Genomic DNA, 22188 nt, shown 5'->3' with positions numbered 1-22188 from the left:
CGCATCCCCGCTCCGGGCGCGGTGGCGGGCGCTGGGTATCCCCGGCGACGGCGGGGGATCCCTGGGGGCGGCGGGGGGGGATCCCCGGCAGGGCCCGGGGCGCAGCGTGGAGCCGGCCGGGGAGCGGGCCGGGGGGTCCCTGCCGGCCGGGGGCGGGCCGGGGGGTCCCTGCCAGGCGGGCCCGCACCGGGAGGTACCGGGGGCTCCCTGACAGGGATCGCGGCGAGGGGCGGGGGATCCCCGCTGGCGGCGGGGCCCGCTGACAGCGGCGGGGCCCGGGGCCGGGGCAGCCCCCGGGAGCCTGACAGCCGCGCTCGGCCGCGGGCCGGGGCCTGACAGCGGCCCCGGGGGCCCCGCCTGGCCCCGCTTCCCTGCGGAGCGGGGCCGCGCATCCCCCAAGTTCGGTGTTTCCCCGGGCACGGCGCGGTCCTGCCCCGTGTGACGGGCGGGGGATGCGGGGAACGGAGCGCGGGGGTCTCCCTGCCAAATGTTGATGTGTTTTTTTTTGGGGGGGTTTTGGGATATTGGCTGGTTTAATGGGTCAGTGTCCTGTAGACTGCGTGATCGTCCTTCTCCAAAATCGTACTTCTGAAGTTTTATTCGGTTTTATTTATTGTTTCATTGCATTTTAATCCTATTTTATCTTTATTGATCGTGAATTTGGGATTAGGTGGTTGAGCCTTATCTTGGCCTTACCAATCTCTCCCATCAAAATCCAAAATGTGTTCCCATCCTTGTCCCTCTCTTCCATGGTCTCCTGACTTCCTGACTCCTGGTTTTGGCCCTTGGTTTGTGGTTCTTCACCCTGTTAATTACGGAGCAGAGAACTGGAAGCTGCGTGGAATGTGGGTTTCCATCCGATGGCCTCGGGACACGCATTCACTCTGCTGCTAGCCGTGTGTTGTCAGGAGCCAGGCAGGGAAACTGGAGCTGCTGGGAGCTCTGGGAGCAGGGGCAGAACCTGTGGCTTTACCCTCATCCCTTGAAATCGGCTCCGTTTTCATTTTCAGGACCTTCTCTCCTGGTTTGTTTTGGCTGTCCTCATTGCTAAGTCATTTAGGTTGCACCTGCACTTGTTTTCCGGGGGTGTGGGGTTTTGGGGCGAATCCTGTAAGACTCGTGGTCATCCTTGAGGACCTTGGGATCATCCCTGGTGCCTCTGTGGGAAACGGGGAAGTTCTGGCAGCTGCTTGAACATATGGGGAGAGATGGGCTCTAAAATCATCATCTGTCTGCCTGCTTGAGTTCTTAGGAAGTGTTCTTACCCTAAGCTTTTCTCAGCTGTCTGAGAGTATAAAAGACAGGCTTTATTTTTTTCATTTTAAACACTTCTAAGTCTGAAACATCTGGGTTTAAAAGACAAAATTACCACAACTTCTTTTTGGACTTGAATTCTTTGCTACAGGCAGTCGCCTAAAAAGGTTTGAGTGATAATAACCAGTGACAAAATTTGAGTTACAATTTCCAGAAGAAGCTTTTTTTTTTTTTTTCCAGTTGTTTTCAAAAGTTTAAATTGTCCTGGAGGATACAAAAAACATTTTTTTTCCTTGGTGGAAGAGACAGGCATATTGGTAAAAATGGCAGTGCTCCTTTTACAAGAGAAAAGTGGCAATAGCACATGTAGTTACTGAATTAATTGTTTTTTTAAATAGATATTGTTGTCTATGGGATTGTTGGCTATTTTAAAAATTAAATTAATTTCTGCTGCTGTTGGAAGGGCTGGTGCTGTTGTGGGCACATTCTCCCCCTCCAGTGAGGTCACAAGTCCCATGTCCGGCTTGCAAAGGGAAAAAATCTGTCATGAGACCTACTGTGATTGTTCTGTGAAAGCAGAATCTGTGTTTGTCCCTGGTTTTGTGTCCCTTACCTGTGGCACAGGTGTGCCCTTTCTGGCTTGGGGTGGGTTGGGAATAACCAAAGGATTTAAAGGATTTAAAGGGGAAGTGCTGGTTTGCTGTGACCCTTATCTTTTACTAGATGGATATAAAGAAATGGCTTTTGTCCAGAAAAATCCCCTGGAAGGCACTGGATGTGGAGACCTCTCAGGGAGCTCCTGACTCACCCTGTAGCAGCTGGGATCATATTTTAGGAGAATTCCCAAACTGCTTTTCCCTCGGCAGTCAGCGTTGGCTGATGTTGGCACTCGCAGCCTGAGGGTGGAGGAACCTTTGCTCCAGGCACGGCTTGGTTATGCAGATTTTGGCAATTTTTGCCTTTATTTGCATATGAATAGGCAACCGACAGAATTACCCTGCACCTCCAAATTCAGGAGGTGATTCCAGACCTGCAGTCAGGTCTGGGGCCAGGTTAAAAACCAGGAGAAACTCTATCTCTGCTTCCCAGTTTTCCTCCCACTGGAGCACACTTGCAGGGTGTTTTACCACGTCTGTCTCTGCCTTTCTTCCCACAAAACCCATGTCCTGTTCCAGGTGCTTTCCCTGAGCGTGGCCTCTGCTCCCAGCACTTCTGTGGAATATTCTTCCTGACAAGACAGGTCCCCTGGGATTTCTGTCTGTCAGGAAAAAAAACCCAGCAGATTCTGATTGGAAAGAGTTTTATTTGTTACCTCCTGTAAAGCAAACAGGAACTTTATTCCTGGGAAATGCCTCCATCTCTAAACATTTTAAGAATGCTTGTGCAGGTGAATCAAGGCCCTTGAGCTCCTGTTCAGGGATTGTGATATAGAGAAATACTTTAAGTGAGGCTTTATCCCACTTTTTATTTCTCTTTTCTGAGTGTGGTCTGTCATCCTTAGCAAAGAAAAGAAGACAATGAATTTGAGAGGGGACTGTGGGAGGCCATAGAGTTAGTAGTAATATTCTGGGATTTCTAACACTTAGCTGAATTGGTTTTAATGTCCCTTGGAGCTGAAGCAATGAAAAGAGCCAAAAGAAAAATATTCACTTTCCAAATATGACATGACAGTGTGTTTTCATCAAGAAAAGCAGCAGCAGGAATGAACAGAGGGGGAAATCTCAGTTAATATTGCTGAGGGGGTGTGGGGAAGCATATCTGGGATCTGGCAGTAGAATCAATCCTTGGTGTTTTCTTTCTGGGAAAGCAGAGGATCAGAAGAACAGAAATCTTTTCTGCTGATGGGCAGAAAGGGCTTGGGATGTGACACCAGGGGAATAAGGATGAATGCCAGGTATTAAAACTGTGTATGGCATTAGAGAAATCATTAATGAACACCACTTAGTTCCAGGTGGCACGTGTCAAAATGGATGTTAAAATGCTTCATAGTTAATTTTTTGGGGAAGAACAATTTCAGGAGGGATTTGAGATCTACAGAAGCTGCTGGCTGAGGGGCTGGGAGTTTGATGTGATTTGCTTCGTAGGGAGTGGTGAGGACATGTCTTGCTCGTCACTTGAGAGGCCATGCAGGGGTTTGGTACTGGATGGTTTTCAATCCAGCAGAAGTTTTGTTAACCTTAAATCCCATGTGTCAGATTAAGCCTTTTTCTGACTTAGAGATGGGGCAACTGAGAGGCGTTTTAAAAACTCTGATTTTCTTTTCAGTCTCGTGTGAAGGGTGAGACAATACAGATTTTATAATTATAATCAGAAGTTAACTATTTCTTAACTACAATATATTATAATGGTTTAATCTGACACCATGGATGTGGGATAATTCAGAACAAGACTTGGAACTTTGTGCAGCAAACATGGAAAGCAGAGACACGGATAAGAACCGTATCTCACATGGTTAAATATGATCATTTTAGGTCTTTAAAGACCCAAAGCATCAGCGTTTTCAGGGTGAATTAGTGCAGCTTTTTATCTGTGGCTGTCACCAGTTGGCTGCTCGTTTACTTTGCCATCCACAAGGTTTTAAGGCACAACCTGCAGGAGGAGTGGAACAGATCCTGCAGCGAGCGAGGCACACTGAGCGTGAGGAGTAGCACAGAGAAAGTAAAGTGAGAAAAGAAAACAAATAGTGGCATCACTGGGGAAACAGCTCCGGGGAACAGGAGCAAGGGAAGAGCCAAGGTACACTTGAGAACACCTTGGAGACAGTGACAGGAAGCTTGAACTTGATAAGGCAGGGAGGAAGCAGCACGTGGGGATTCAGGGAGATGAGATCTGAGTGGCAGACACACATCCTGTGAATTAGTGGGGAGCTGCGAGAAGATTACAGCCATGGAGGCAAAATGGTGATTAGGGCCAGCATTAGCATTTTTGTTGTCTGTGTTGAGGGCAATTAATGGATAAATAAATGACCTGCTCTGTGTTTGTGGGAGCCATCAATTTAGTGGCTTTGTTTTGGGATGCTTACTGACCCTCTTAGCACAGAGTAGGATGTGAACACCTTTCCTTTGCTCTGATTCCCACCGTGCACTTTGGGTCTTGCAGTTTCTAAAGGTCAGTGTGTGAGTCTTGCTGTTGGTTTTGTATTTGAAGCTGATTAATTAATTAATTTGTAAGAAAATGTCTGAAGTATTGTGACTGCTCTGCATTCCAGTCACTAGAGAAGGAAACAGTTGTGTGAGCACAGATTTGAGAGGTGCATGATGGCATCTGGGATTGTTCCTTTTCTTGGACTTGAATAATATAAATTCAGGCTTTAGCTCAGCATTATTTACCTGCTGGCCAGTTTTCCTTGCACATTGATGTATATGAAAAAGCCCATTTTTAGTGACATGGTGAAGCCTGTTGGACTAACACTGTGCCTTGAACTGGGCAGTGCCACTGACTCACTTTCTGTGTCCATGTCACAATGCTCTACCCTTTTTTTCTCCTTGTAAAACGGAGGTTTTGTCTAATTACCTCTGGTATTATGAGTAATAATAGCAGGTTTGATTTCTGAGGATGTGTGTAGTTGGGAAGCCAGAGCAGCAGCTAGAAACCCCATGAATAAGGTGCCCAGAACACATGGAAATAAGTTTGTTTTCTCTGAGGACGTAGCCAGGGAAGCCTGGCTTTGTGACTGGCTGCATCTGGTGTTCCCAGCAGCATTTCTTCTGCCCCCACTAATCCTGGCATCTGTCCTCCAACCTGTGTCCACTGCAGTTGCCTTGGTGCTCTCTGGTGTCGCCTTTCACATTCCTGATCCTTTCCCCTTCCCATGCCTGCACTCCTGAGCCACCCCAAAACCAGCTCCTTGCTGAATTCCCCAACTCTTGTCTGGCCAGGGGGGCTGTGGCACCTGCCATGTGCTCTGTGCTCCTGCTGACCTGCCAGGATGCCAAACATCACAGAAAAGTGCTGGGCTCCTTGAGACCTTTGTTTGAAACTCATTTTGACATCATGACATCTTTCCATGCCATTCCTCACATTCAGCCTTAATGACTGTAGGGAAGGGAAGGAAGGACAGGAGATTCAGGCTGGTTTGGTGCCTCTGATGCACTTTTCAGCAAATCAGTGTTTTTTCAGACCTGTTTCTGATCCATTTCATTTCAAAAATGATAAAGCTATTTAAGTGCTGCAGATATTTAAACATTTTCTCCTTAGAATGCCCCCACAACAAATCATTTTTCAGTGCCTTAAGGGAGCCTGCAAGAAAGATGGAGAGAGAATTTACAAAGGTTTGGAGACAGGACAGGGGGGAATGGCTTTGTGGTGAGGCCCTGGCACAAGCTGCCCCATCCCTGGAAGGGTTCCAGGCCAGGCTGGACAGGGCTTGGAGCAACCTGGGACAGTGGAAGGTGTCCCTGCCCATGGCAGGGGTGGGATGAGATGATCTTCGAGGTCCCTCCCAGCCCAAACACTTCTGGGATTTTGGGATTTTTGTCTGCGTGATAAAATTACAAGGAGCACAGCTTTGGTTTGTTCTCTGGCAGGGAGGGAAGCTCGGGGTCTCTGTGGTGAGCAGGGGGTCAGTGCTTCACAAGGGTCTGGGGACCCTCACAAACTTAGAGCTTGACACTAATTTGCTGTAGTTAAGATGAAAAGGTTCCCTCTATTATTTTCTGCTCAATAGGTCAATTCTATATTCCTAGCAGTGTCTGTGCTGATGGAAATGTGGACTTTCCTCTTCCCCTGCTTCAGGAAGCACAAACCAGTGTGTGAATGCTTGGTTGGCATCTGTTCTCCATCCTTCTTCCTGAGCTGTGGAAAGTCCTTAACTAACGAGCGGATTTTGTGGCGTGTTTGTAAACTGATGCACACGTGGCTCAGGCTCAGCTTTCCTGGTGGCTCAGATAATTAAAACCAGAATATTGCTGGGCTTTGGATGCTTTCTCATGGGTTTCTCATGCCTGCTCCTTCCTTAGATGCAGCTCTTTCAGTGGATCCAGAAGCAGCAAGACTGGGACTAACCGGGCTGGCTCTGGTTATAAATAAAAAAATCATTTTGATGATCAATATTGAAATCTGTAGCCATCATTTGAAGTGTCATGTGGATAATTTGGAAATTATATTTTTCACATACTTTTTATTTTTCACTTACTATTTAAAAGTGTTTTACAGATAAATTGTGGTTTTGAAAGAGGTGACTGGAAGCATTGGTGTCTTGGAACATCGGCTGCTGTGCTTGTCTGAAGTACAGTTGTTTGTTTTCTAATTGGTTTTATATATTTTATATATTTTCTAATCTATAATATAAATCTATATTTTATATGTTTTCTAATTGGTTTTATATATGATATACTTATATATTATTATATATCATGATGTTATTATTTATATATTGATTTTCTATATTATTGTTTATATATTGGTTTTATATCTCAATATTGGTTTTATTTAATATTAATTTAATTTCTGCTAGAAAATCCAAGTTTATGCTGTCTGTCTTTTCCTCCCACAGAGTGAAAGATGTTGACTGCCCATAGTGGAACAGCTCTCCTGAGGAACATATCTCTGTAAATCTTCCCTAAAATCACCTGAAGGCAAATATTCCGCCTGTGATGGACCCTCGGAATACTGCTATGTTAGGCTTGGGTTCTGATTCTGAAGGGTTTTCTGGGAAAAGCCCCTCTGTGGTAAACATTGGCACCTTGGTGGGCAAAGGGGAAGCAGAGCTCGAAGGCTGCAGCAAGGACGAGGAGGAGGGGAGGAAGAAGAGCAGGGAGGAGAGCGGGAAGAGCGAGGCTCTGGGCGATGCGCAGCAGCAGTTCTCGGTGAAAGAAACCAACTTCTCCGAGGGAAACCTCAAACTGAAGATTGGCCTGCAAGCAAAGAGGACAAAAAAGCCTCCCAAGAACCTGGAGAATTATGTCTGCCGGCCTGCCATAAAAACCAGCATCAAGCAGCCAAGAAGGGCTCCCAAGAGTGGGAAGATGACAGAGGAGAAGAACGAGCACTGTCCTTCAAAGCAAGTGAGTGATGTGGCTGTGGGGTGATCTGCAAGTCATGGTACATTTAAGCTGTGTGTAAAAGCTTCATCATCTCTGCACCACTGTGTTCTGCTGTTTTTTCGTGTAACCTCTGATACTGAAGTGTCTGGTGTTAGAAATGGTTTTATTTTGTGGTCACGAGCAGGAAAAGAAGCTCTTTCACAGTGTGCCAATTTGTTGTTTCAACAGCAGTGAAAGATAATTCCCATGTTCACTTGAAGTGGGTTCATTTCTGAAAAGTAGTGGGGAGATTTTTAGTCTCTTTTCTGTAACAAAGTGGAGGGGTTTGGGTGTCTTGTCTCTCTTGGGATGAGGCTCTGGATGTGCTGTGCTTGTCTCTGCTGGGTGGATTTATATTTTTTCCTACCTGTTAGAAGCAGTTGTTTTGTTGTGTCTCACCTGTCACTGCTCAGGCAGGGTCTGAGAAGTAAGATAGACTTTTCCAAACGAGTTAGAAACCAGCCTGGTGATAACTGCATGTAAATGCAGTGGCTGGAGAGAGGTGCCAGGGCTTTTGCAAACACCAGCAAGTGGCCCTGCCTCGAGGATTTGTTTTTATGATCTCCATGATGTAATCAGTAAGAGCAGCAGTAGCAGATAGGGAAAATAGGATAAATGGCAAGGATTACAAATATAGTTGTGTAGATGCTAAATTTTTGAAGGGTTTGGTTACAGTCTGCTCTTTTTTCCAATAAACATAAAAGTTTTGTTAATCAAGTGTTAGAATACCCTTGTGGAGTAGTGCCAGGTGATTCAGCAGGGGAATCCAGGGAATCCCTGGAAGTTGGAGTCCTTCCTTTGCAGGGGTTTTCTGTTCAGGGGGCTCCTGCTGCAGAGCTTCCCAAGGCTGAAGCATTTCCATTTCTCCAGCCTGTGTCCTGTTCTCAGGGCTCCTGGCAGATCTCCTAAGGCAGAGCCTGCCCAAGGGGAAGGAAAACTCCTCCTTGATGTCTGCCTGACATACCCAGACCTTTTCCTTTCCCCTGGCATACCCTGACTGGAATTGGCCTGGAGGAAGAGTCACCTTAAAGAGAAGTGAAATTTGGGGATGACCTCATTGTGGCCTTCCAAAGCCTGAAGGGAGCCTGCCAGGGAGAGAAGCTGTACAAGAGCCTGGAGTGCCAGGACAGGGGGAATGGCTTCCCACTGCCAGAGGGCAGGGTTAGATGGGATACTGGGCAGGAATTCCTCCCTGTGAGGCTGGGGAGGCTTCTCAGGTGCCCAGAGAAGCTGTGGATGACCCTGGATCCCTGGAAGTGCCCAAGGCCAGGTTGGACAGGGCTTGAAGCAGCCTGGGATAGAAGGAGGTGCTCTTGCCCATGGCAGGGGGTGGAATGAAATCTTTAAAATCCCTTTTAGCCCAAGCCAGTCTGGGATTCTGGGATTCTGAGTAATAAATTACATGCTTACAAAGCAAGTGTGCTGGATGTTACGTGTAAGGACTAAAATTGCCTTTTCCAGACTCTACAATGCACTCACATTGGGGTTTTCCTCCACTGGGAGCAGAGGTGTTTGTAGTCAGCCTATTGAACAAGAAATTCTCAAGTGTACGTTGCGTAACTTAAAATTTTGGCAGTGGTCTTTATTTTACATTCTTCCATTTCAGAACAAGCTTATTATTTTTAATGATGTTTCTAACTTTGGCTTGAAAAACATCAGAAGAGTCGATGGTAGTTTGTTATTACACTGATGGTTTCTTTTTTTTGACAAGACTCTGTTGCAATGAGTTGAGTATTGGAACAGTCTAGAATATCCAGCTGGTGATGTCTCTTGATGTCTGAATTGAGGTGGCCCCTGCAGCTGAAAATCTCTTATTCAGGGGAGGTTTAATGTTAAGTTAATCAGGGGAGGTTTAGGGTGGGTGTCAGGAAAAGGTTCTTCCCCCAGAGGGTGCTGGGCACTGCCCAGGCTCCCCAGGGAATGGTCCCAGCCCCAGGGCTGCCAGAGCTCCAGGAGGGTTTGGACACTGCTCCCAGGGATGCCCAGGGTGGGGTTGTTGGGGTGTCAGTGCAGGGCCAGGAGCTGGACTCATGATCCCTGTGGGTCCCTTCCAGCTCAGGACTTTCCATAATTCCCTGATTCTACACTCAAAAGGCACCACTGTGTCTGGAGACTTTCCCTTTGCATCAAGAGATCGTGCCCTGGGAGTTTCCACCAGAGAAAATAATCAATATTTGAATTCTCATGGCGACAGCAGGGATTCTTCTTCCTTGACATCTTTGTTTATACACCAGGATTTTTTTTTCCCAGAGGTGCATCCCATTTCAAATGGGAAGAAGAAAGGGAGGCAAATATTAGTGATGGTGTAGAGTATTGTTGATGTGATGCATGATGATACCATGTCAGTTTTAGATTGCAGCTCCCCTCAGTGCAGTCACTGCTCTCCTGCCTGGCAAGCAGCCCTGGATGCAGAGGATGCAGATCTGTTGCATTAAATCTGCATTATTTACAAGAGTTTCAAATCCCTGACTCATGATAAGTCACTTTAGATCCTCTGCTCTCTCTGAGTTGTTCTGAGATGGTGTTTAAGTCTGTCTGTTCCCTGCTGCCATTTTGCACTTTGGATTGTTAGAAATGACACTAAACAACATCCTGCTGATTCCTGAAGTGGGATTAGAAGTGTCTGTGTGGAAATAAATGGGAATGATGGCTTAAAACCATCACATGTTTTGAGTATAATACCCAAGGGTTGTTTTTTTTGTCTTTCTGCCACGTAATAAAGTGAGTTTTAGCACTGCAAATTACACTTCAGCAAAGGAAAGCTATCCATGAATTTTTGCTGTGGATGCAGAGGAGGGGAAGCAAACATGTGACCCATTCAGAGCCAGGTGTGGCTTTACTTGGAGCTCTGAAAGGGAACTTTCTGTTCTTTTAAAGGAGCAATGAAGAATTAGAATGACAATTTAGCACTTGCAGTGTGCACAGTTAACCACTGAAAGACAAAGACAAGTAGTGGAATTCTCCTCCTGGGAATACCAGTGTTAAAATGAAAATAGTAGGAAAATCCTTTGCACTGTCATCTCTGACAGGTTTTTTTCCTCAAGTTTAGTGCTGACAGGACTCATAAAACTTGGGGAGTATCTTCAGAGATATGAATAGAGGGTTTCTCTCCAGTCTGAAGGGGTGTGGGTGGGTGATGTAAGTTGGAATCACAGAATCCCTCAGGTTGGAAAAGGCCTCCCAGATGATGGAATCCATCTCAGTTCCCAGCACTGAACCCTGGTGCCACATCCACACTTTTGAATTTTGATTTTGAGCACTTCCAGGGATGATAATTCCACTGCTTCCCTGGGCAACCTGTTCCAATGCCTGACCACCCTTTCAGTGGAGAATTTTTTCCTCGTGTATTTAAAATTTGTCCTCCGGAAATGTGCAGACATGAAAGTTACTAAATATTTTTTTTCTGAGGAGAAAATCATAGAGCAGGAAAGGGAAACCCAGAAATGATTGACATTCCCAGGTGTTACAAGAAACAAGATCAGCAGGTACTGCTGTGTTCAGTTTGCTTTTTGGCACCGAGTATGGATTTCATTCTTTCAAAAAGTGTCCTGGGGCACGCAGACATTGCTGGGCTAAGCCCAAAAACCTGAGCCTCGAACAAAAATAGACATTTTGCCCCTGTTATTTTGTAGGACGGTGTGTAGGAATGGTTTGGCTGTGCTGGCAGTAGTGAAGGTTTAGCACGTAAAAGGCAAGAAGTGACAGTGGCAGCCTGTGGAACTCTCACTCAGTGGAAACACAGGGCAGCAGGTTGGGACTCGCCCTCCTGCTCCATCTCCTTGTTCCTGTGTAAAACTGCTGAGTGCAGGATTCTGTAGCTCTTTCTCTTGCCTTTGGTCATTCAGGGAAGTTTGCTGATGAAATCACAGCCACCCACCGAAAAAAAGTTTCAAGAAAAAAAGTTTAAAACATGAAGAATTGATTTATTTTCTTTTTGGGTAGCTCAGGAATATTTCCTGCAGGATCTGGGACAAAAGTTTTTTGTCTTAGACTAATTCCACAGAATCATTGTTTTCCTGGTAGTTCAAACTTTTAGAAAAGCCTAAAAAATAAAAAGTCTTGGAGGTGAAAAATAAACAGCATTTTTATTTAGGGAATTGCCTAGAATATGTTGATGCCACAACTACAAAACAATTCCTGTGATTCCTCAGAATGCTCGTTTGAATTGGCCTGAAGTACAACAGCCAAAACAATAATGGGTAAATCTGTTTATGTACATAAAAAATCCTTATGGCTTTCCAGTGGCTCTCAAGAAATACCAAACAACATTTTCATTAACAGGCTGGTTCCTTCTCACTACTTCAGGTGTTGGAGGCTGAGAGTATCTTGTGTTTTGTGACTTGGGTTTAGTTGAGAAGTCTGACACCAGACTTGATAGATGTCCCTGTTCTCAGGAAAGATCAGCTACCCTTGACCTTTTTGCACATAAATACCAATGATAATGACATTAAATAATGATCTAGTTGTAATAAACCCTGATTCTCTTTTTAGAATAAAGTTTTTTTTGCTGTTGGTGCCTGTGATGATTCTGGAATCACTGAATTGTTCAGATTGAAAAGGACCTTTAAGGTGATGGAGTTCAACTGCTCCCCCAGCACTGCCAAGGCCACCACTGAGCCATGTCCCCAGCAATTATAACCTGTTCATAGTTTATATCAAAACAACCTGGAATTATTATTCCTCAGATGAATGGTGCAGGTCAAGAAACTGTATATTCACATAGGAGATAGGGAATTTTCAGTTCAGCTCAGTGTCAAACTAAGAATAATAGCAATTTTATGGAAACTTAATGTGTTTTATGCATTTGCTTGGGGCAATACTTTTATTGGATGGATTCTGAAACCAGACAGTTGAACTAAAGATTGCACAGGAACAAATGTTTCAGTTTTTAAAGCACAAAATGCTTTTTGATGCAGTGTAATCTCGCCCTTTTGAACAGCTTTGTGCCCAGATGGGCCATTTCATTCCAGCTGACACCACAAGAACGTGGAGCAGGGCTTGAAATTTGGGCTGAAAAGGCACAGAATTCCAGGAAAACTGTTTCAGTCTATTTTTTATGGCATTGTCCATTTGATTGCAGCATTGAGGCAGTTACTTGTAAAGACAGCAGGAGAGAGCAGGTGAAACATTCAGGAGATGTTTTCTTTTTTCCACAGTGCTCACAAATGTGTCTGATTAAAACCTGACTTTGTGCTTCCCTGATCTAAAACTGCATTTGTCCAAGGGAAGCAGGGCCAGGAAGGAATTAAATGTTGAATGCTGCCCTGTGAGCCCAGCTTGCAGCACCAGGAGCTGGCAGAAGCAGGAGACAGGGGCACATTTAGAGGTCCATGGGAGCATGTGGGAATCAGAAAAATAGAAACTTCCACAGCCACAGGAAGGGTTTGATTTGCAGCCTTAGGAGAAGCTTGGATTGATGTAAAAATACGATACACTGATATTAAGCAGAAAAGTCATAAACTTATATTTCTATAGTTGTAAGTAAAAATATGCTTTAAATAAGTGAGAGACTATAGATAAGATGGTGTATGGAATAAGCTAAGAGTATAACAGAAGCATATGTGTAGAAGGGAGACAAGCCATTGGATAAGAGTATCCTCAGTGCAGCAGAAGTTAAGTAAAGGTGATAAGTTAGAAAAGCAAAATAAATTCTGTGGCAACTGTCTATTAGTTTAGAAAGTTATATATTAATTTAGAAAGGTGTATTAGTTTAGAAAGTTATATATTATATAATAATATATATTTTATATATTACCTGTTATTATGAAGTTATATATTATCTTGTAACAAAGTAACTTGTGACTACTTTTGACCTATAGCTGAATACTCACTCCTGTAAAATCTCACAACTTCTAAGACTGATATTTATCCCTAGAATAAATCATTCTTAACTTGAAAATAGTGCCATCCTTCATTTCTAATGGTGACAATGATAGGAGCAGCCACTGAGGCCACTCTGTCACTTGGGCTTGACTTCAGGTCTGCACTTCCCATCTCACAGAACATTGGTGTGGGCACGGGGAGTTCCTGCTGTCCCTGTGCAGGTGACAGTGCTGGCTGCTCCCACTGCCCAGCTGGGTCTGGAGCTTTCCAGGGGGAATTGCTCAGTGTGTAAATAAGATTGCAGCTGCCACAGGAGAGCCGGGCTGAGGCTCAGCCTGACCCCGTGGCCACAGACTGGGACACTGTGGGGTGTCACATCCTGGAGGGGGTGAACTGGGGGTGTATCCCAAGGTGTGTCCTGTTGGATTATGCCTTTTTCTGACCCAGAGATGGGGCAACTGAGAGGTGTTTTAAAAACTTATTCCATTTTCCAGTCTCTGAAGGGTGAGACAATACAGATGTTATAATTCATGCAATTACAATCAGAAGGTATTTCTTTATTACAATACATTACAAGCATTTCTTGACCTATCAGCTTTAGCCACACCATGCTGTAAATACCTTAAAGCAAGTAATCTAAAATTACCCCTTGTAAATCCTACTACAATGCATCTTTCATAGTTCTATTTTCCAAAGTGTCTAGTCTTATTTGCAGGGCCATGCTTTAGAACTTGTTTTTATTTCCATTTCTCTCTCAGCAATATCTGTGCTACCACCTGGGGAGGTGGTGGAGTCACCATCCCTGGAGGTGTTTAAGACTGGATGTGGCACTCAGTGCCATGGTTTAGTTGAGATGTTGGGGCTGGGTTGGACTCAATGGTCTTGGAGGTCTCTTCCAAGCCAGTGATTCTGTGAGTTCTGTGAATTCTGTGATTCTGTGAATTCTGTGTTCTGGGGGTGTGCCCTGGGGGATGCCCCCTGAGGGACGTGTCTGGGATGTGTCCTGGGGTTTGTCCTGGGGGGACGTGGGGATGTGTCCCCAAACCCCCCCAGGGTTAGGGGGGTTCCTGGGGGTGTCCTGGGGGTGTTTCCCAGGGGGTGTCCAGGACAGGGTGTGTGTGATGGGAGAGTTGGGCTGATGTGGCTGAAGGTGATTTGACCTGATGCCCTCAGTAGATGAGCAGTGGAGTCCACTTCTTCCACTGTTGCCTCTGCACAGAAAATGTCCTTTTTATTCCTGAAGTTTGGGGCTGTGCATGATTGCAGTTTGATTTTGGTATCTGTCTGCAATACTCTTACTCCTCCTTAATGGCAGCAATACCTGCTATTCACTTCAACCAAAAATCTGAAATTTTTAATGATACAGAGTTGCAAGAAGATGCTTTGACTCTGTGCCTGATGTTGGGAGTTATTTTGTTTCTGCAGGCACTGCAACCTTCTCCAAAGGAAACATCTCAAGATGTTTCTGTTAGAAGTTACTAGATGAAATTTTGTCCTTAAAAATTTCTCTCCAAAATGTTTCTGTTAATCATGCTGATTATTAAGTAGATTTATAGGGGGAAAAAAAATTCCCATATAAGAATTTTGGGTTTAAAAATGCTGAAAAAAATGACAGACTTTTTTGACTTCTTGTCTGACATCTCACTAGATGCTTCCTGTTTTGCTCTTCATGTTCTTTGAAATAATTTTCAGTGTGCTTGGAAAACTCAGTCACCCTTAGATGAGAAAGAAGCTTTCCAGGGCACATGCCTTCAGCTTTCAAAGGATCTGTGTTTGATGCTAAAGTCTTGTTTTCAGAATCCTGGCATCTTGCTCAGATCAAAGCTGGTGTTTGGAAGGGTTTTGTTAGTTATGTATTTATTATTTAAATGTCTACTCAGACTTCCAAGGTCTTTGTTTGGAAATGGAGGTGAGCAGGGAAAAGCAGAGCCTGCCAAGAGGTGTTGGATACCAGCAGTGGCAGGGTGAGAGCACCACAGAACCTGGCCCGGGGGGTGGCAGAGCACCCAGGAGGAACAGAAAAAAGAAGGAAGAGTGTGGAGTGCAAATACAGGGATGAGGAGCTGAATTCCCAAGTCAGTATTGAGGTGGATTTTTAAAATCCGCTGAACAAAGGAGATTTTTCTTCCAAAGTTCTTGTCAGAATTTCAGGCCCTAGCAGGAGGCTGCAGCTCTCTGAAGGCTTTAATACTCATTAGTGACTCTCTGGCACTCAGTCTGCCCCAGGGAATTCCAGGAGCGTTGGATTGCAGGCTCAGGGTGGTGTCATGCTGACTCGGGAGTTTCCGTGTGAGTGCCAGGCCTGGAGGTGGGCAGAAAGAACCCCCCTCCTGCTCCATCCCTGCAGGAAGGAGCAGCCCTGGATTTGGGGTGCCTGGGGTCACTGCAGAGGCTCCCACATTACCCACACAGCTGCTTCTCATCTCAGCAGTGTTCACCTGGATCCAGGCTGCAACCTCCTGGTTAAATGCAGCTGACTGAACAAATATTTCTTCATCGTCAGCACCAAAGTTGGCTGTTTCAGAGGAATCCAGGCTGTCCCTCCCTTCAGCATCCTTAGGTGTTTGCCATAGGTGCAGCTCTGGGATCAGGGTAATGCTGGCTGTAATCAAGTGCTGCAAGTGCCAGGCCATTGCCATATCAGTTTTTATTGCAGAGGGATGAACAGTTGTGGCATTGATGTTTCTCACTCTGTATTTAGTGTTTGTTCTGCTAGTCCCCAGGAGGTTTTCAAATTGGGAATGAAATCACAGCATCACAGTGACTTTGGGCTGGGAGGGACCTTAAAGCCTAGCTTATTCCACACCCCCTGCCATGGGCAGGGACACCTCCCGCTGTCCCAGGCTGCTCCAAGCCCTGTCCAACCTGGCCTTGGACATTTCCAGGGATTCAGGGGCAGCCACAGCTTCTCTGGGCACCAGGGCCTCCCCACCCTCACAGGGAGGAATTTCTCCCATATATCCAACCTAAATTTCCTCTCTGTCAGTTTGAACCCATTCCCCCTTGTCCTGTCACTCCAGTTCCTGATGAATGATCCCTCTCCAGCTTCCCTGGAGCCCTTTCAGATCCTGGAAAGTCTGAGGTCTCCACACAACCCTCTCTTCTCCAGGCTGAACATTCCCAGCCCTCCCAGCCTGGCTCCATAGGGGAGGTGCTCCAGTCCCTTCATCAACTGAACTTGATGAACTCTGGACTTGCTCCAGCACTTCCATGTCCTTCTTATGCTAGGGACATCAGAACCCTGGGCAGAATTATCTCATCAGGGGTCTGAGCCTTCCATTCCCAGCCCCCTGTACTGCAGAGATGTGTTGGGCACTGTGTGTAAAGAATGTCCTTCCAAAATAAAAGATGAATTTATTGAGATGCTCTCAGTAGGATTTATGAAGGAATTGGGTATTGCAATTTTGATTTTAACCTTTACAGAGTACATTTCAAGTTTGGTGAGGTCTGAACTGGAAATCAGTGTGAGTTTCAGTTACTCTGGGTGTGTGCATTATCACCACCCCCTCCCCTCCATTCAAACAGAATAATTTGACTTATTCTATTTTACTTATTTTCCTGACTGTCGGTGTTGTGCTGGGAGGAGAAGCTGTTGGTGCAGGGGCTGGGGGGACACGGCTGTGCAGGGGCAGGGTGACAGTGCCAGCCCTTCCAGGGCACTGCTCAGCTGCTGCTCAGCACCACGTGAGCTCTTCGAGTGCCCTCACACTATAAATAGCCCAGCACTTTGTTGTTAGTGGGTTTTTATTAATAAACATCAACGGTATTTTTGGAGAACATTTGTAGTAATTGGGGGACAGATTAAATGGTTTATATTTCTGGACAGGGAGGGAGTTTGGGTTTTGTTAACATCAGCAAAGCCTCAGTGTGTCCACCGTTTTAAATTTTTGCTGTAAATATGAATATCACTATTATTTGCAGAATGTGTTTATTTTATTATGACATTATTTAAATTACTGATATTACTATTGTTTGGTTTAAAAATAATAGGATCATGAAACCTATAAAGTGTATATATATATATACACACACATAGATATATGATATATAATATATATCCTATCTTATATATATATATTATATATAATATCTACATTAACATTTATACATTAACCCTGATACCATATCAAATGTTAATCACCTAAACATAAAAAGATTCTGTGTTACTCAAAGTGATACTTTGTACCCTCTTCCTAAAGGCTTTTTTTGTTTATTAACTCTTAGGACCCTTCAAAGTCTTACAAGAAAGCTGGAGAAGTTGCATCAGTTGAGTTACACGTGGAAGAAGGTATTGAAGTAGAAACAACCCCTTTATCTAAGAAAGTTTCCCCATTGCATTCTGAAATGACAGATTATATAAAGTCATCTCCTCCGACTCTTATCAGTAGCCATAATTCTGACTTAAAGGATAGAACAGAAATTAACGGAGCAACAACTGTCACAGAAAAACTGGCTCAACTTATTGCAACTTGTCCTCCTTCCAAGTCTTCCAAAACAAAGCAGAAGAAGCCCGGAAGTGGGAATGGAACTACATCTGGTTTGGTGAAAGACTCTGGGAAGAAGCTGCCAGGAACCATAACTGCGAGTGGGTTGGTTAACAAAGATTTGGTGAAGAAACTGCCAGGCTCTGGGATTGCTGTTGGATTGGTGAACAAGGACTCAGGGAAGAAGCCATTAGGGATTGGCAGCGCAGCCATATTGGTTAACAAAGACTCTGGGAAGAAGCCCCAAGCAATCAGCCCCTTAATTGGATTGGTTAGCAAGGACTCTGGGAAGAGGCCTCCAGGGATCAGCACTCCACCAGGGTTAGTCCACAAGGATTCGGGAAAGAAGCAGCCAGTGACCAGCTCTGCAGTTGGATTGATCAGCAAAGATGTGGGGAGGAAACTTCCCGGGATCAGCACTCCAACTGCACTGACGAACAAGGAGCCTCTCAAGAAGCCAGTAGGGATCAGCACTCCAGCAGGACTGGTTAACAAGGATGCTGGGAAAAAGTTGTTGGGAATAAATAGTCCTACAGGTCTGCTTAACAAGGATTCTGGAAGGAAGATGCCAGGGCCTGGGAACAGCACAGCTCTGGTTAACAAAGACTCTGGAAGGAAGACACCAGGCATTGGCAGCCCCATGGGACTGGTTAGCAAGGACTCTGGGAGGAAGATGCCAGGAATTAGCAGTCCCGTGGGATTGGTTAGCAAGGACTGTGGGAAGAAGCCAGCAGGGACTGGCAGTCCAGCTGGTTTGGCTAACAAGGACTCTGGAACTCTGAAAGCAGACTCCCTCGTGCCCTCCTCAGAGTCCTTTAAGCTTCCTTGCAACTCAAACCTCAGTAGCCTTGAAAGCCATGAGCCTGCGGATTTACTGAAGGAAAATACTACCAGCAAAACCTTTGAGAAGCACATTATGAGACAGAGCAAAGAAAGTATCTTGGACAAGTTTTCGATTCGGAAAGAAATTGCTGATGTAGGCAAAGAGATGTTCAATGAAGGAATGTGTGTTCCACAGGATGCCTACTCATCCAGTGAGAAAGGGATTTATGAAACGTCTAAGCACGAAAAGCAGCCTCCAGTTTATTGCACTTCACCAGACTTCAGGACAGGAGGTGCCTCGGAGGTGTCGACAGCCAAGTCCCCGTTCAGTGCAGTGGGAGAGGGGAATCTCCCATCTCCTTCCCCCACAGTGTCTGTCCCCACCCTGAACAGGAGCCTCTCCACAGCCTCCTCCCAGCTGGCGTCCAACTCATTGCACTTAAGTTCCACGGCAGAGCTCTTGGAAGGCATTTCAGACCCCATGGGCAAAACGTCATTCTCCTCGGACAGCTCCCTGCTGAGTCTGAACAGGACATTGAACCACACCCTCGGCACTGATTTTAAAGGTGCTGAGAAAGACTTAAGTGATTCAAAAGCATCTTACGTGGAAACTTCAAGAACAAGTCCTCCCACAGGGAAAAAGCCCATTTTGGCAGCTGAGACGAGCATCCACGCTACTGTCACCCCTTCAGTAGTTAGTTTTACCAGCTTGTTTGGTAGCAAGCAGTTCCTCAAGATCGGTGCAATTGCTGCATCCGAGAAATCCTGCCAAGGAGCAAAAAACCTGAGCAGCACTCAGCAATCAAAACCTTTAAAGAAAAGAAAAGGAAGGAAGCCACGATGGACTAAAGTGGTGTCAAGAAGCACATGCCGACCTCCAAAGGGTCTGGATCTAGAAAGGTCAGAGCTTTTTAAAAACATTTCATACGGTGCACTATCGAGCAGTAATTTGGAGCAGGCCAAATTCCTGAAAAACATCGGTTCGTCCTCATTTGTGGAGCATGAATTTGTCAAGCATCAGTTGCCAAAGCTGAACGAAGCTAATGGACAGTCTCTGGCACTGCTGGCTGAGACTGACAAACAAACCCAGAAGTTCTACAGTGCTCACAAACAACCCTCTAGCTTGTGTATGTCGGATGATTTCTTACCTGACATATACAAACCCAAGAGAGGAAGACCCAAATCCAAGGAAATGCCAGAACTCGAAGGTCCCCCCAAAAGAACTCTTAAGATCCCGGCATCAAAAGTCTTCTCAGTGCAGTCAAAAGAAGAGCAAGAACCTCCGATTTTGCAGCCTGAAGTCGAAATTCCCTCCCTAAAACAAAGCTTATCAGGACAAGCTTTTCCTAAAAAGAGAGGGAGACCTAAAAGGCAGATCCGGTCATCGATTAAAATGAAACCACCTATTCTGTCTGTGGCACCTTTTGTTGGAACAGAGAACTCAAGCAAAATGGGGCCTGAAAGTGAACAGCACCGACCCGGGGAGTTCTTTGAGAGGAAGGACCAGCTCCGAGGGCCAGAAGAAGTCCAAAGCCCCAGTATTTGTAGCATGAGTGATTTGGAAGTAGACTCAGACAGAAAAGTTGCCAAGAGAAATAATGGACAGCTAATGAAAACAATCATTCGAAAAATAAATAAAATGAAAACTCTGAAGCGAAAGAAACTTCTGAATCAGATTCTGTCCAGTACAGTGGAACCAAATACCAAAGGGAAGATGCAATCCAAGCTCCACAACACCGTGTCAACTCTTGCTGCCACATTCGGTTCAAAACTAGGCCAGCAGATCAATGTCAGCAAGAAAGGAACAATTTACATAGGAAAAAGGAGAGGGAGGAAACCTAAAGCTGTCCTGAACGGCATTTTAGCCAGCAGCGCTGCCAGTCTGACGGTTCTGGAGAAGTCTGCCCAGCAGGCTCCTGGTACGTCCCTAGGACAAGTCCTTCCCCACTTGCTGCCCTCGGCAGCGAATCCCTCGGAGATCCTCCCGTCCCCGGTTTGCTCCCAGTCCTCCGCCGTGAGCGGGGGGCAGAGCCCCGTGAGCAGCGACGCGGGGTTCATCGAGCCCAGCTCGGTGCCCTACCTGCACCTCCACTCCAGACAGGGCAGCGTGGTGCAGACGCTCGCCATGAAGAAAGCAGCCAAGGGGAGGAGGAGGTTGTCCCCACCCACGCTGCTGCCCAACTCCCCGTCCCACCTGAGCGAGCTGCCGTCGCTCAAGGAGGCCACCCCGTCCCCCGTGAGCGAGTCCCACAGCGACGAGACCATCCCCAGTGACAGCGGGATAGGCACGGACAACAACAGCACTTCGGACCGAGCGGAGAAGTTCTGCGGGCAGAAGAAGAAAAGGCACTCGTTCGACCACGTGTCCCTCATCCCACCCGAGACTTCCACCGTGCTGGGTAACCTGAAGGAAAAGCACAAACACAAGTGCAAGCGCCGCAGCCACGATTACCTCAGCTACGACAAGATGAAGAGGCAGAAGAGAAAAAGGAAAAAGAAGTACCCTCAGCTGCGAGGGAGGCAGGACCCTGATTTCCTCGCTGAGTTAGAGGAGTTAATAAGTCGATTAAGTGAAATCAGAATAACCCACAGAAGTCACCATTTTATACCCCGAGATCTGCTGCCTACCATTTTTAGGATAAATTTCAATAGTTTCTACACCCACCCTACTTTTCCTTTAGATCCTTTGCACTACATTAGAAAACCCGATTTAAAGAAAAAGAGAGGCAGGCCTCCAAAAATGCGGGAAGCTATGGCAGAAATGCCTTTCATGCATAGCCTCAGCTTTCCCCTGTCCAGCACCGGGTTCTACCCCTCCTATGGCATGCCTTACTCCCCTTCTCCCCTGGCAGCTGCTCCCATAGGATTAGGTTATTACGGAAGGTACCCTCCAACTCTTTACCCTCCTCCACCCTCTCCTTCTTTCACTACCCCCCTGCCCCCACCTTCCTACATGCATACAGGCCACCTGCTTCTCAACCCCACCAAATACCACAAGAAGAAGCATAAACTCTTGCGCCAGGAAGCTTTCCTCACCACGAGCAGGACTCCTCTGCTGTCCATGAGCACGTACCCCAGCGTCCCACCCGAGATGGCCTATGGCTGGATGCTGGAACACAAGCACAGGCACCGCCACAAGCACCGGGAGCACCGCTCCTCCGAGCAGCCCCAGGTTTCCATGGACACCATCACGGCCAACAGCTCCTCCAGAACGGTTCTGGAATCCTTGAAGCGCTACAGGTTTGGGAAGGAGGCTGTTGGCGATAGGTACAAACACAAAGAGAAACACAGATGCCACATGTCCTGTCCTCACCTATCACCTTCCAAGGGTTTGCTGAGCAGAGATGAGCAGTGGGTCAGGAGAGAGCCTTCGGAGTCTAATTCCTTGGCACTGGGATTGCAGACACCTCTGCAGATAGACTGCTCCGAAAATTCCCCAGCTCTGTCCCTGGGGGGATTCACTCCCAGCTCGGAGCCAGCCAGCAGCGATGACCACACAAACCTTTTCACAAGTGCAATAGGCAGCTGCAGAGTCACCAGCTCTGCCAGCACCAACGGACGTAAAAAGTTACCCGAGAGCCCCGGACTGTTCAGCGGGCAGGACGCGGCGCTCAGCCGGCCCCTGCGGAAGGAGCCCGTGCCTTCTTCCCTGGAGAAGGCCCTGCAGCCACTGTCAGGTAAGGGAGCCTGGGCTTTCCGTGACTCTTGCTGGTTCTGTTGTACCAAACACGGCTGGAGCAGGGGCAGGGGAGGCTTTGGCTCTGCAGGGATCGGTGCTGGGG

General features: G+C 46.3%; 1 protein-coding gene across 3 annotated transcripts in view; it reads left to right on the top strand.

Annotated features, from left to right (window-relative positions):
• ASH1L (ASH1 like histone lysine methyltransferase) overlaps nt 1–22188 on the top strand; it is a 64500-nt gene that overhangs the window by 217 nt on the left and 42095 nt on the right. For all 3 annotated transcript variants that reach the window (XM_054001008.1, XM_054001007.1, XM_054001006.1), the window contains exons 2-3: nt 6749–7259; nt 17325–22083. In XM_054001008.1, the coding sequence (XP_053856983.1) occupies nt 6849–7259; nt 17325–22083 (5170 nt within the window). In that variant the 5' untranslated portion in view covers nt 6749–6848. The remainder of the gene's footprint in view (nt 1–6748; nt 7260–17324; nt 22084–22188) is intronic.

The sequence above is a fragment of the Vidua macroura genome, chromosome 29 (genome assembly GCF_024509145.1).
Source record: "Vidua macroura isolate BioBank_ID:100142 chromosome 29, ASM2450914v1, whole genome shotgun sequence".
In the NCBI taxonomy this organism is placed as follows: domain Eukaryota; kingdom Metazoa; phylum Chordata; class Aves; order Passeriformes; family Viduidae; genus Vidua; species Vidua macroura.
Note: the sequence above shows the minus strand (reverse complement) of the source record. Positions and strands in the feature narration are given on the sequence as shown.